Source organism: Ictidomys tridecemlineatus, chromosome 2, assembly GCF_052094955.1.
Source record: "Ictidomys tridecemlineatus isolate mIctTri1 chromosome 2, mIctTri1.hap1, whole genome shotgun sequence".
Classification (NCBI taxonomy): Eukaryota; Metazoa; Chordata; class Mammalia; order Rodentia; family Sciuridae; genus Ictidomys; species Ictidomys tridecemlineatus.
The window spans coordinates 211,185,113-211,197,257 of record NC_135478.1 but is presented as its reverse complement, the minus strand read 5'-3'; the positions used below and the strand labels follow the sequence as shown (position 1 = coordinate 211,197,257).

General features: G+C 36.8%; 1 protein-coding gene across 2 annotated transcripts in view; it reads right to left on the bottom strand.

The window, feature by feature from the left end:
• Lrguk (leucine rich repeats and guanylate kinase domain containing) overlaps nt 1-12,145 on the bottom strand; it is a 103,355-nt gene that overhangs the window by 77,299 nt on the left and 13,911 nt on the right. For both annotated transcript variants that reach the window (XM_040291409.2, XM_005331129.4), the window contains exons 5-6: nt 10,590-10,671; nt 1,220-1,344 (exon numbers count right to left, since the gene is read on the bottom strand). In XM_040291409.2, the coding sequence (XP_040147343.2) occupies nt 1,220-1,344; nt 10,590-10,671 (207 nt within the window). The remainder of the gene's footprint in view (nt 1-1,219; nt 1,345-10,589; nt 10,672-12,145) is intronic.

Here is a 12,145-nt window from a genome sequence, read left to right as displayed (position 1 = left end):
CATGACTTTCTTTTTGAATTTAAAATTTTCAATACCATTTATCAAATTCATTTTCATATGCTTTGTGAACAAACCCTAGTAGGCAGAAAACACGAAGTCCCAGGTAAATTATTAAACCTTTTGTCTGGTTCTGGAATGTTAGTATTTACCCTCACCTAACTCACTGTAGAGATGCTCTAAGCTCAGGGCAAGGGAAGTTTTCACAAAGGCAACCTTCAGTGATCTGTGGTTAATAAGACAGGAATAGTATATCTCATATGTCAGAAATCTGCAGATAGCCCAAGATGTCATTTCAGACAACAGTTCAACATCCTCCTGTGGGACAGTTCACATACAAAATTGATAAGCTACAAGCTCCAGGGCTGGAAGCGCTTCCTGCCCACCCTGTGACACATGTAACAAAGAACAGCAAAGCCATCTAAGGGTAGGAGGGAGGAGGAAAGGAAGCAAAAGAAATCTGGATATGCCAACAAACAGAATTATGGGCACCCCACATTCGTGAGCTATAGTGTTATTTTTAAGATATCGTGTATATCTCTGGGACTACCATGATCCTGCCGATGTTTTTGGTAAATGAACTCTATTTTCACTGAATCATAGTCACACTGCATGTCATATGGCTTAAAAAGGATGCTCTCCATGGGAAAAACCAATCAAATTGAACACTCTGGTTGGAATTGTTCTGTTATTGTCAGCATGATTTCTGATTTTCTAGAATGAGAGACTAGAATGTACCAATATAAAAGAACAACCAAAGTTCAATGCCTAGAAACATCGTACAGTTCATTTGAAGGCGATAAAGTGTGAACCACAATAACTACTATGCTTAAATAAGGTTTAATATTATTTTCCCAAATAAAATACTGTTAAATACTTTTCATAACTGATAAAAGACATCTTTCTTTCCCAGTATATAAAGTAAACCTTTTTAAAAAGTTGGTTAACAAATTAGAAAATCATTTTACATTTTCACGGATTACCAATATTGCATGCATGTGCACATATACACTCACACACATACACACACACACACACACATACACACACACACACACACACACACACACACAGAGCCCAGATATGGAATGAAGCAAACAAGGAGAAGACAATGACATTTCATGAAGGAACTTGCTCTTTATCTACTTGAAAAATTCTAAGTAGTCATAATTCATAGATTTATTAAGCATTAATTGCTACTTCTACAAAGAATGACACTTACCAGACAAAGTATTTTGATGGGTAATGAGTTTAGGCCACTAATTGTCATGATCCTGTTGTTGGACAAACTAAGGTGGGTGAGGCTACTGCACATATCTAGTCCTCTAATTTCCTCTATCTCATTGTCTGTATATCACAAAGGTTTAAGGAAAATGTCATTGAAAGCATTTTGAAGATAAAAAGAATTAGTGTTAAATCATCACTAGAAAAATCAGACAACAGTTGAAATAAAGATTATATGCCCAATATAAGATGAACACTAGATCCTGAGATATATTTTTCATATGGCATTCTATATGAAATTAAAAGTTTAAAAAATGCTCAGTAGTATTTGCATTCACATGTGACTCATTCCAATGGTATAAAAGAACTCCCAGTTTCAGAGCTGCCTCCTTGGCAACGTCTTCCCTTGGTTGGTTAATGATCTATGAAGCTATGTGCTTCCCCCTGGCTAGGACTTCTGAATGTGGGGTGGCCCTGAAGAGGGCACAGGTGCCACGGTTTTTCATCTCTGTAACTAGAGTGACAGCCTGGGACATGCCCTCTGTAGCAAATGGGTGGCCCAAAGACTAGCACCTGGCACAGAGAGGGACATCCCTTTCTGCTTGTATTGGTTTCTCCCTTTAAAATAAAAGAGGCGTAAACTCGGCTTTCTTCTGTCAATTAAATTTATTACATTTATGGCTAAAATGTCAACATTTTATCTTGTGTCCCCTCCTTGTAGTCCCCTAAAGCTGCAATCGCAAAGTCACCAGCTCAGTCTCTCTGATCAGTTCCAGGATTTAATGTCATTGCCTCACCCAAGCTCAGTGTTCCCTTTCAAGTACCCTTGACATCACCAGTTCTCAGCTATTCATAATCGGCATGACATCCCATTAATCACTAAGACCTGGCATTTTTGCCTTAAAATGTCTCTTTCATCATTCCCTGCCTTTTTATTCACTCCTCTGCCAACTGAACCCACCTTCAGCACTCACCTCCAACACTACTGCTATATTCATCATTCCTGCCTTTAAGTCCCCTACACACTGTAGGCAGAGGTTAATTTTTTCAAAATGTTGATTGGATATCTTATTTCAATTTAAAAATTCTCTTAGGATGAATTTCAAAGTGCTCACTGACATTTAAGACCCTTCACAAAACCTACTTATCCTATTTCATCTCCATTATAACCCATTGAGGGTTCTCCATTTCTCCCATGTTCTCCAATTCTCTCAATTGTTCTGGAATGGACCAGGAGCTTTCTTACTTGGCAGAGTATTTTTTAAAATCCATTTTGCTTTCCTATTACTTTCTAAACCCTATTCTTTTTTAATATATTTTTTTAGTTGTAGTTGGACAAAATACCTTTATTTTATTTATTAATTTTACGTGGTGCTGAGGATCGAACCCAGGGCCTTGCACGTGCGAGGCAAGCGCTCTACTGCTGAGCCAGCCCTAAACCCTATTCTTTAGGATATAACTCCATATTCCATAGTTTTTTCTCTTTCTTTCTCTTAAACATTCACATTACACTGATATCTCAAGTTTTATTTTTGATAATCCTCATTTTCTTATTTCTTTTTTATTACTTTTTAATTATACAAGCAAGTAGAAAGGATAGCCTAGGGGGGCAAATTCACACTACGTGTAATAGATAAAAGACTACTACCTAGGACACATAAAATATTACAACAAATCTAGGGGGGAGGACAAACCAACTCAATATAATATGGACAAAGAATATGATCAAGCAATTTCCAGAAAATAATACCCAAGTGACTAATAAACATTTAAAAGATGTTCTACTTCACCTGAAGTCAGGAGAATGCAAACCAAGATGCCATTCTTCACCATCCAATTAGCAAATATCATAAAATAAAAGGTTTTGAGGAGCATAGATTTTTACATTACTGGATGAGTGGGTCTGTTATGATAGAGCCACTCTGCAGGCAAGCTGGTAATGCCCATCATACTTGCAAATACGTTATAGCACATCCACTTCTTGGTATCCATTCTAGAGGAGCCATATCTTTCTCAAGGCCTTTTCTGGTCAACTTCTAACCCCTTGCTATCCTCTTCCATCCATTGGAAAACAGAGAACTTTGTAGATAGGAAGGAAGGGATCATAAATATCATAAAGACATGTTTTGCCTCAGAATGACTTGGAATTATCCTAACTCTAGGATTTACTGGTTTTGTGAATTCACTGCGCTCTGCTCAGATTTTTCATTTGTAAAATGGGGACATCAAGTTGCCATTAGGCCAAATGTTAGGATGTCAATGAGCCATACCTCAGACTTATAAGGCACTGATCTCATTTACTAAATTACAATCACATGAGGCCAAGGAATCTTGTCCTGCACCTCTTGGCCAATAGCATGGAAATGGGAGATTCAAGGATGGGATTAAATCAAAAAAGAGCTAGGCCAGAAAAAAAAGGTCAATAAGGAAACTAGATATGAATATGTTGCTAAATATACAGAAATTCCTAGGTTTTCCTCACTGGCTTCAGATCCAATCTTTGGGCTGAAATCCAGCTCTGTAAGGTCAATATGTATTTTCAGATTGACTTCCAAGAAGCTCCCGCTAGAACATTCTCACACACAGATATTTGTGCTCACAAACACTATCTTTTCTGCTTCTGATTTCTTTGTGCTGTTCAAATAATTATTCTAAAACTAGAATAAAGACCAGATCTTTGAAAATATGAATTATAACAAAAGATGGATATAAAATGTAGGAAAGAGGAAATTAAACTATCTCACACAGCTACGGATGAAATAAAATACTCTTTAAAGAGGTAATCTTTGACAACAAAAACTAGGCTATGAAACTTCAAGTGGCCACCTTCTTTAGCTATTTCAGGAGCACTAGTATCCTGGTAGCTCTTTTATAACCAAGATGAAGATGCTTTCTGAATCATGGCAGAGCAATACAGGTGCTTGTGAGTAGCTGGGTAGGGTCCCATGGGAAACAGGCAAGGATCAGAAAACTAGAAGACAGGAATCCTGATATTAGGAACTGAAAGTTTGTTTATTGGGTCCACAGTCATTTTCCCAGACATTCGAGGATACCACAGCCCCCTTGGTACACCCAGCTCCCTATCAAGTTCTCCAGTAAGTCCTGTAAGGATAGAAAGAAAGCAGAACGCAGATGTCTTACTTCAATCCAGCATGGCTCCTGCAGGTCTCACCACCATCTCTCACAGTCCTGGGAGAAAGAGTAAGGCACTGACTAAACATCTCTGCTCAGAAATATGCTCATCTCAGAAAAACTATCTCCTCCAGTTTCCCAATTCTTCACTCCAGGCACTGGAAATTAGTCAGGTTGTTGGGTAAGAGCACAGCTGGCCCACCAAACACACAGGGTCCACGTCCTCATATTCCACCAGCCAAGGGTTGAAAATATTGTATAAAAACAAAATTACATTGTAAGTATAGACTTCCTTCATTGCTTTGTTCTCAACAATACAGAACAACTATTGAGTATTATAAGTATTCTAGGGATGAATTAAAATTACAGGTGCATGTGCCTAGACTATAGGCAAACGCTAGGCCACTGTACATAAGGGATTCGAGCATCTATCAATTTTGGCGTCTGAGGGGGGGTTCTGAAACCAATGCCCCATGGATACTTTAGTGTGACTGTACTTATAGCAGTGGTATTCCAGGGCCCCTCTAATTATTCTAACAGTCACATCACACCTGGCTCCCAGCAACAGTAACAGTCGACATGCCAGACTAGGCCTGAGAGAGCTCTTGGTTGGCAGTTTGCTTTCAGGAGCACCTTTATCTCTTCAATCTCCTGCTTTCTTATTTTAAGAACCTTCACAGAATGTAACTTGCCCTTCTTCCTAACATTATTCTTTCATGTTCTTTCTTAGGTCTTAGGAGTTTCTGATAAGAAAAGGAATAATCTGATAAATCACTAAACTATTACAATGAATTAGCTTACTGGGCTAATCCTCTTAGGTATATTATAATTTTAAAAGATGGTATCAGGTAAGAGAGACTCCAGGAACTCAAAATCATCATACTGCATTCCAGCGCTAAAGTTTTGCCATTCTGTGAATAAATCTCTTGCAGGGGAATTTTAGATCCTTGTGGAAACCGAGTGGAGAACCCTGTAGCACTTTAGCATAACTTTACAAGGAGGGAAAAATCCCAACAATATATTTTTACATTTTGGCAGTGCTGTCAGTACTTCTCAAATGCTTGACATGAATTATTCACTAGTTCAGTATTTGCTCTTATTCATTTGTCTACAATCATAAAATATGGTTCAGGTGTACAGAAAACAGTTACTGAGAAATACGTAGGAAATCCATCACAATTCTCTTAGTGGAGAAGACCACAATGATGGCTTTAATCAAAACTAATCCTGAAAGATCTACATCACCTTACCAGTGAAAAATGAGCTTTATGATAGGAGTGAATCTAAGAAAAGAAACATGCGTATGAGGTAAATAGCTATGGAATAAAAGTAATAATTACTCAGCAGATTGCAACATGGGAAAAACAACTGAATTCTGAAGACTCATCTCAGTTCAAGCATTTACCAGATGATTCTGGGCAAGTTCTTGACCCTCAATGAGTCTCAGACTCCTTTTTCATTAAATATATAAATAAAATAATGGTAAGCACTAGATGGTCTCTAAAATCCTATCTAGATTTAAATCTTTATGAATCATTTTTTTTAATTCCATGATCCATAATCCTAAAATGCAGCCTAATCAATAACCACTCAATGCTTACAGGTAAAAAAATATAAACTGTAACCTTGTATAATAATAAGTACATCTACTTTACCTTAGCAAAATTTCTTATCTTGCAATTTAGGGTGATTATCAATTAATCATCAGTTATCCATCAGTTAAAAGTTAGGACAAAATAGCCTAAAATAAGTTAAATTTTAAAATTGAGCCTTTAGAGTTTACAATTCACTCTGAGTTATTGATATAATCTACTATAATCACATTGTCAGTATCAATAGCTTGTTTAACTGATGTTTTAGATCATTATTCTCAACTAAATTAATTCAGATATTTGGGATTCTTAAATTTTTATTTAGAATTAAGCTAATTAAGTTAATCTTAATACTTGATTTATTAGTGGCCATGGATGGCCTTTTATATTCTTCCAAAAATAATAGGGGGTAGGATGTAGCTCAGTTGTAGAGCACCTCCTAGCAGGCTTGAGGCCCTGGGTTCAACCTGAAGCCACACACACACACATAAAATGAACATTCATGAAACTACTCTCATCCCAGCCCAAGAGTAGAATACCAGCAACAACTTAAACCTGCCTCTGCACACTGTTCCTGTTGAATCCTGTATCTGAGATCTGGCAGAGATCATCATTATGCTGGATTGTCTCTTTCCTCTTCCCTTTCCTCCTCCCTGTAGTTTCATACCTAAATTATATTTGTTTTTATCAAGATTCATCTTTATTGCTTCACGGAGGTATATTTTACTCATTGTAACTACTGTATGATACGTTATTGTGAGAATACAGTATAATTTGTGCTTTCCATTATCAATGAACATTTGGATTGTTCCAATTTTTGCTATGATGAGCAATATCAGTATGGACATTCTTACACACGTCTCCAGGTGCATGTTAAACTTTGCACATGAGGAATGAAAGTGTTAGGTCATAGTGAATTTGGATGTTCAACTTTATGAGATAATACGAAGTTATTTTTCAGAGATGTCATACCTACTAACAAGGTAAAAAAGAAATCCTCTTGCTCCCCATGTTCTGTACAACATAGCCTGTATTTGAACAGATGCCCAGACAATTTGAGTGGACACTAAACCCTAAGAAGCATTGGTCTAGAAATCAGTTTCCTTCCTAATCCCCTGCTTTCCAGAAGGGCCTCAGCATCCAGAGCCCCTTCCCAGCCTTCAGAGTACTCAGACATGACAGTGTGGAGTTTGATATAGAGAGCGCTGTTCTCCAACATTTGCTTGGTATTTTTAGATTTCTTAAATTTTGCCAATGAAATGGATATAATACAATGTCAAGTAGTTTTCAGTTTCATTCCTTTGAAAGAAAATAAGGCTTATCTAATTTGTTTTCTATAAGATTCATTTTACATCTTTGCACATCTTCTTATCCAGGGTCATGGGATATATTTCTCTATAAATCTTCAATACCCTTCAAGAAAGTTTTATTATGAACCCCCCCACACACTTATTTATCCTTAATAAGATTCATGTTTTTGCTCTTATAAGTGGTGTCTCTTTGTGTTTTCCAATTCCTTGCTTCTGATAAAGAGAAATGTGATTGTTTTCTGGTTATTGAAGTCATATCTAGCCACCTCGCTGAACTCTCAAAACTATTATTTCAAGTGCAAGCTCTTGTTTATATTCTCTGTAGCTATACATGTCATTTGCAAAGAATGACTTATTTTTTTTTCAGTCTCAATTTTATACATCTAATTTCTTTCCCTTGGTTTAGGGTATTGGATAAGACCTCCAAAACAACAAGGGGAAAAGTTGCAATGGTGGGTATCCTTGCCTTGTTCCCGATTTTAAAGAAGAATGCATAGGATCCCCAATCGCCCAACTAGGATAAAGTTTGAAACAATTTTGTAGACATTTTGTAACAAGAAAAGCCCCTGTTACTAGTTTACTGGGAGTTCTATTGTGAATAAGTGCTGTGTTTTATTAAATTTAACTTATCTATTCAGCTTCTTTAAGGACTATAAGGCTTATTTTCCTTAATCTGTTAATATACTTAGTTAATTTATAGATTTTCTAATATTAAACTACTCTTACATTCCTAAGATAAACTCATGTTCACAGCTTATCATCATTTTTAATACTTTATCAAATTCAGGTGCTACTAATTTGTTTAGGATTTCTACATTTATATCACAGTTGAAATAAAGCTGTCCTTATTCTTTCTCTTGTAATTCCTCGTCTGGAGTGGCGATCAACGTACCTCATCAGAATGAATTGTGAATACGTTTTCTATTTTTAATGTTTGAAAGAAATTATTCATTATTGGAAGGTCTATTCTTAAAATTATGGGTAAAGTGAAATGTTTTTGTAGGAAGATTTTTAATCTAATTAATTTTAATTTGTAAGAACTATGTTTTTAATGAATTACTTTTATAGCTATAGGACTACTTGGGGTTTCTAATTCCAAATGAATGTTTTGACTTAAAATAATTTCTGGGCATTTGTCCATTTCATCTAAGTTTTCAAATGTACTACCATAAAACAAAATTATCTTTTTAATCTCAAAGTAGTTTAGTCATTTAAGAAATAATCTAATCCGGTTCATTTCTCCTCCAAATAGATTAATCTATAATCTTACCAAATGCATATTTTAGTTTCAACTTCCAAGCCCCACCAGCTGCACCATGTGCAATATGATTATTGAAAGAACAAGAGGCATAAAATCGAGTACTGTTTAGAAAACAGCCTACTAGCTTTTCAAAACTGTAAGATATTTAAGTTTATTTCATTAGTAGTCCATGAAGAGTAGTTTGTTTTGACTACTTTGCATTTTTTTTTTCAAACCAGGTGACTCATGGTACCATGCTATGCTTTAATCAGATGCCCATATTCTGGATTTTGATTGGTTCTGATATAATAAATATAGTTGATGCCTTTCAGTGATAAAACTCGATTGCTACTTCTGATGTAAAGTTAAACAAAAACAACAACAACAACAACAAAAAATAACTCCTTTCTTTATGAAAGTTGACATTTGCAGAGTCATAACACTTTAATTTTATTACATGGAAATCTAAATGGAAATTTAAGATTCTCATGCTTTAATATGTGTTCCCCATTTTGACTCCAGAATAATAGGAAGTTATTTTCTCTGACAATTCCAGACTGCGTAAAAAGAATGATTTGGGGGGAAACAGTGCTTTCCATATCAAACCCCACACTGTCATGTCTGGGTACGCTGAAGGCTGGGAAGGGGCTCTGGATGCTCAGGCCCTTCTGGAAGGCAGGAGTTTAGGAAGGAAGCTGATTTCTAGACCAGTGCCTCTCAGGCTTTAGTGTCCACTCAAATTGTCTGGGCATCTGTTCAAATACAGGCTGTTTGTATAATTCTGGGGTGGAGCCCAAGAACCTGCTAAGACATTGCAGGTGATGCTGACTCTAGTCTCCCTGGGAAGCATGCTTCCATATGGCCTGAGATGACTGGATTTCTTAGCCACACGGCTTCTAAGCTGTCAGACTCATTTTCTTTGAGAATTTTATACATATGATACTCAAGCATTAAATGAAGGTTTTATGGAGACATGCTGCTAATGGGTATTTCTAATTTGTCAATGGCACATTCCATTTGGATCACTATTTGATTTCTCTATTAGGCTACAATCAGGAGAGCATGCTCACGTCAAGAGCACATCTCAGCGTCCATTTATTGCTTGTTGTCACATACAAGTTCTAAAGGGATGGGACTACGCTCTAGCCTTCCATGATATATGAATAAAAGGTTTCTTTACAAAATATGTTTTCAAAAAAATATACCTTCTGTAATCTCAGCCTTAATACAAACAAGCTGCTGCCATATCCCTGGAATGAGGTACCCAGGGGCAATCAACTCATGCTCCATTCTGTCCTGAAGAACCTCAGGTGGGTAGAAAGATACCTGGAGAGAAGTCACTGCTCCTTATTACCCAGAGAACATCGGTCTCTGGTGTAAGGAGGAAGCTCAAGCTCATTAAACTCACGGATCTCCAATTAACTAACCTGTTAGGTCCCAGAAGTTGCTTTAGAACTTTAGGAGTTCTGTCTGCATGGGAGCCTGGTTCATGCAAGAGGTATGCTCCCAAAGTTGGTTGTAAATCAAAAGGTTTTTTTGTTTTGTTTTTGTTTTTGGTGAAAGCATATTTAAATATACTAGAGGGGTTGGGGGCATAGCTCAAAGGTAGAGCCCCTGCCTAGCATACTCAAGGCCAGGTTTGATCCTCAACCCTGCAAACAAACTAGAAGGATTTGCTTTACTTAAAGGAAATCTAATTTGAATTCTCTTGTAAAATAAATAACACTCATTTTCCTTATGAAAATATCTGGATTTTCAAATGCTGAATTTATATAAAACTGGGCACGAATTTAAGAAAATTTGAAGAAATTCATTCACTCTGGCTCTGGAATTAAGAATAAGCCTACAATCCTCAGAAGGACTACCTTACTTCTCAAGAGCATGCTCTTGGAAAGCTCTAACTTGCAGTTTTATTCCTTAGTAAATAAAATATCTTTACTCATTTTGTGCATATCAAGTTTGAATCATTGAAACGAGTCACATCTCTAGTAAATTACACATCTGCTATTATTCCATCTAATCTGCTACACATTCTTTGATGGAGCTAGTAGTAGCTATTAACCAAATTTTCCCCTTTACTCATTCAAAGGATACTATCCAAAATCAGTTTAGTGAGAGCATGGTATGCCGACAAATTACACATTTCAGAGATTTGATTGCTGGAAAAATCCACCATCTGGAGAGAAAAAGAGAACATGTTACCCATCATTTTTCATTCGTATTCATCACAGTAATTAATTGCATGAGAAGGTATTTCTGTCATTTCTGCACAGCTCTAGTTAGAATATGTTACTGAAAGAACACCAAGGCTAAAGCATTCAGGTGTCTCCAATTAAGTTTCCTCAACGTGCCCTCTTCTGTTGACTTTGAGGGACAGGAGGTGGGAGAGACCTTCTGTCATGGCCACCTCCCCACAACCCACAGGTTTTACGTCTGCAGCTGCGCTCTTCTGTCCAGCGTTGGTTTCAAACTTCCTCGGTCTCCTGCAGGCTTCCCTCAGCTGCACCCTGACACCGTGACTTTGGTCTTCTCCAACACCCAGTGAACCATATCCACTTCATTTATGTGTCGTCCTGTTTCCCTTCCCCTCGCCTCTTCCTTTCCTATGACAGCATATTCTCCCATGTCACCTCCTAATTGCCAAAATAGTCTTTTCTCTTCATCCCTCAGGCCGCCCTTTCAACTCTACAACCTTTTTCAAAATTGACAATTTTAGGTAAGCATTTTCAGCAACATCTGTTGTTCCTGGTCAAAAATATGAGCCTAGGGGCTGGGGGTGCAGCTCAGTGGCAGACATTTGACTCCCATGAGAGGTTCTGTGTTCCAACCCCAGGACCCCCCCTCCCCCAACTCAAAAAGACAAAAGTAGGAGACTAAAAATGACATTTACTTTGTTTAATTATTCACCTACCATCAAAGACTATATATATTTTTTAATAAACTCCAAATTCTTTTAAACATTGCTTTGATAAGTTGCTGGGCAGACTAAAATCATTTTCTGAAAAACTATCAAGCAATTTATGTAATGAGTACTATCCTTAAGTTCTTATGCCCTTTAAAGCCATGATGCCACCCCCAATTTCACTAATATTTTTTTAGCAATGCACTGAATACTAAATATTTTCCATACTCAAATTTTTTATACTAAACACTAGAAAAATTAGTACTCAAATACAAGAGTAGAAAACTGATTAAATCAATTACCAGATAATGATAGGATTATAGTCAATAAAACACAAGTGTGTAGGCCGTGTGAAAAAATAGAAATGTGCAAATAAAACATTAAATTAAAATTCTGACCACAAATTTGTACCTAGAGGAATGGCGGATACATAAAAGGCATACTATGAAGCAAGTCAGCTTCGCATGATGTAAATGGAGTTCAATGTGCACTTTTTTCTTCTATATAATAATCTCTATAATAATTCTTCTATAATAATTTCTTCTATTTAATAATAATATAATTATTGGAAGTAAACATCATTGTCTGGGCTTACCTGCATTTGACACTTTCACTTTTGTGCTGTAGCACGCCATCTAACCACATCTCTGTCAGGACTGTCTGCCAACACTATGCCCTCTATGCACCTGTGATGTTAGGTTTGTTGAGAGACTTTGAAGGGGTCATGATAGGGCTCTGACTCTCATTG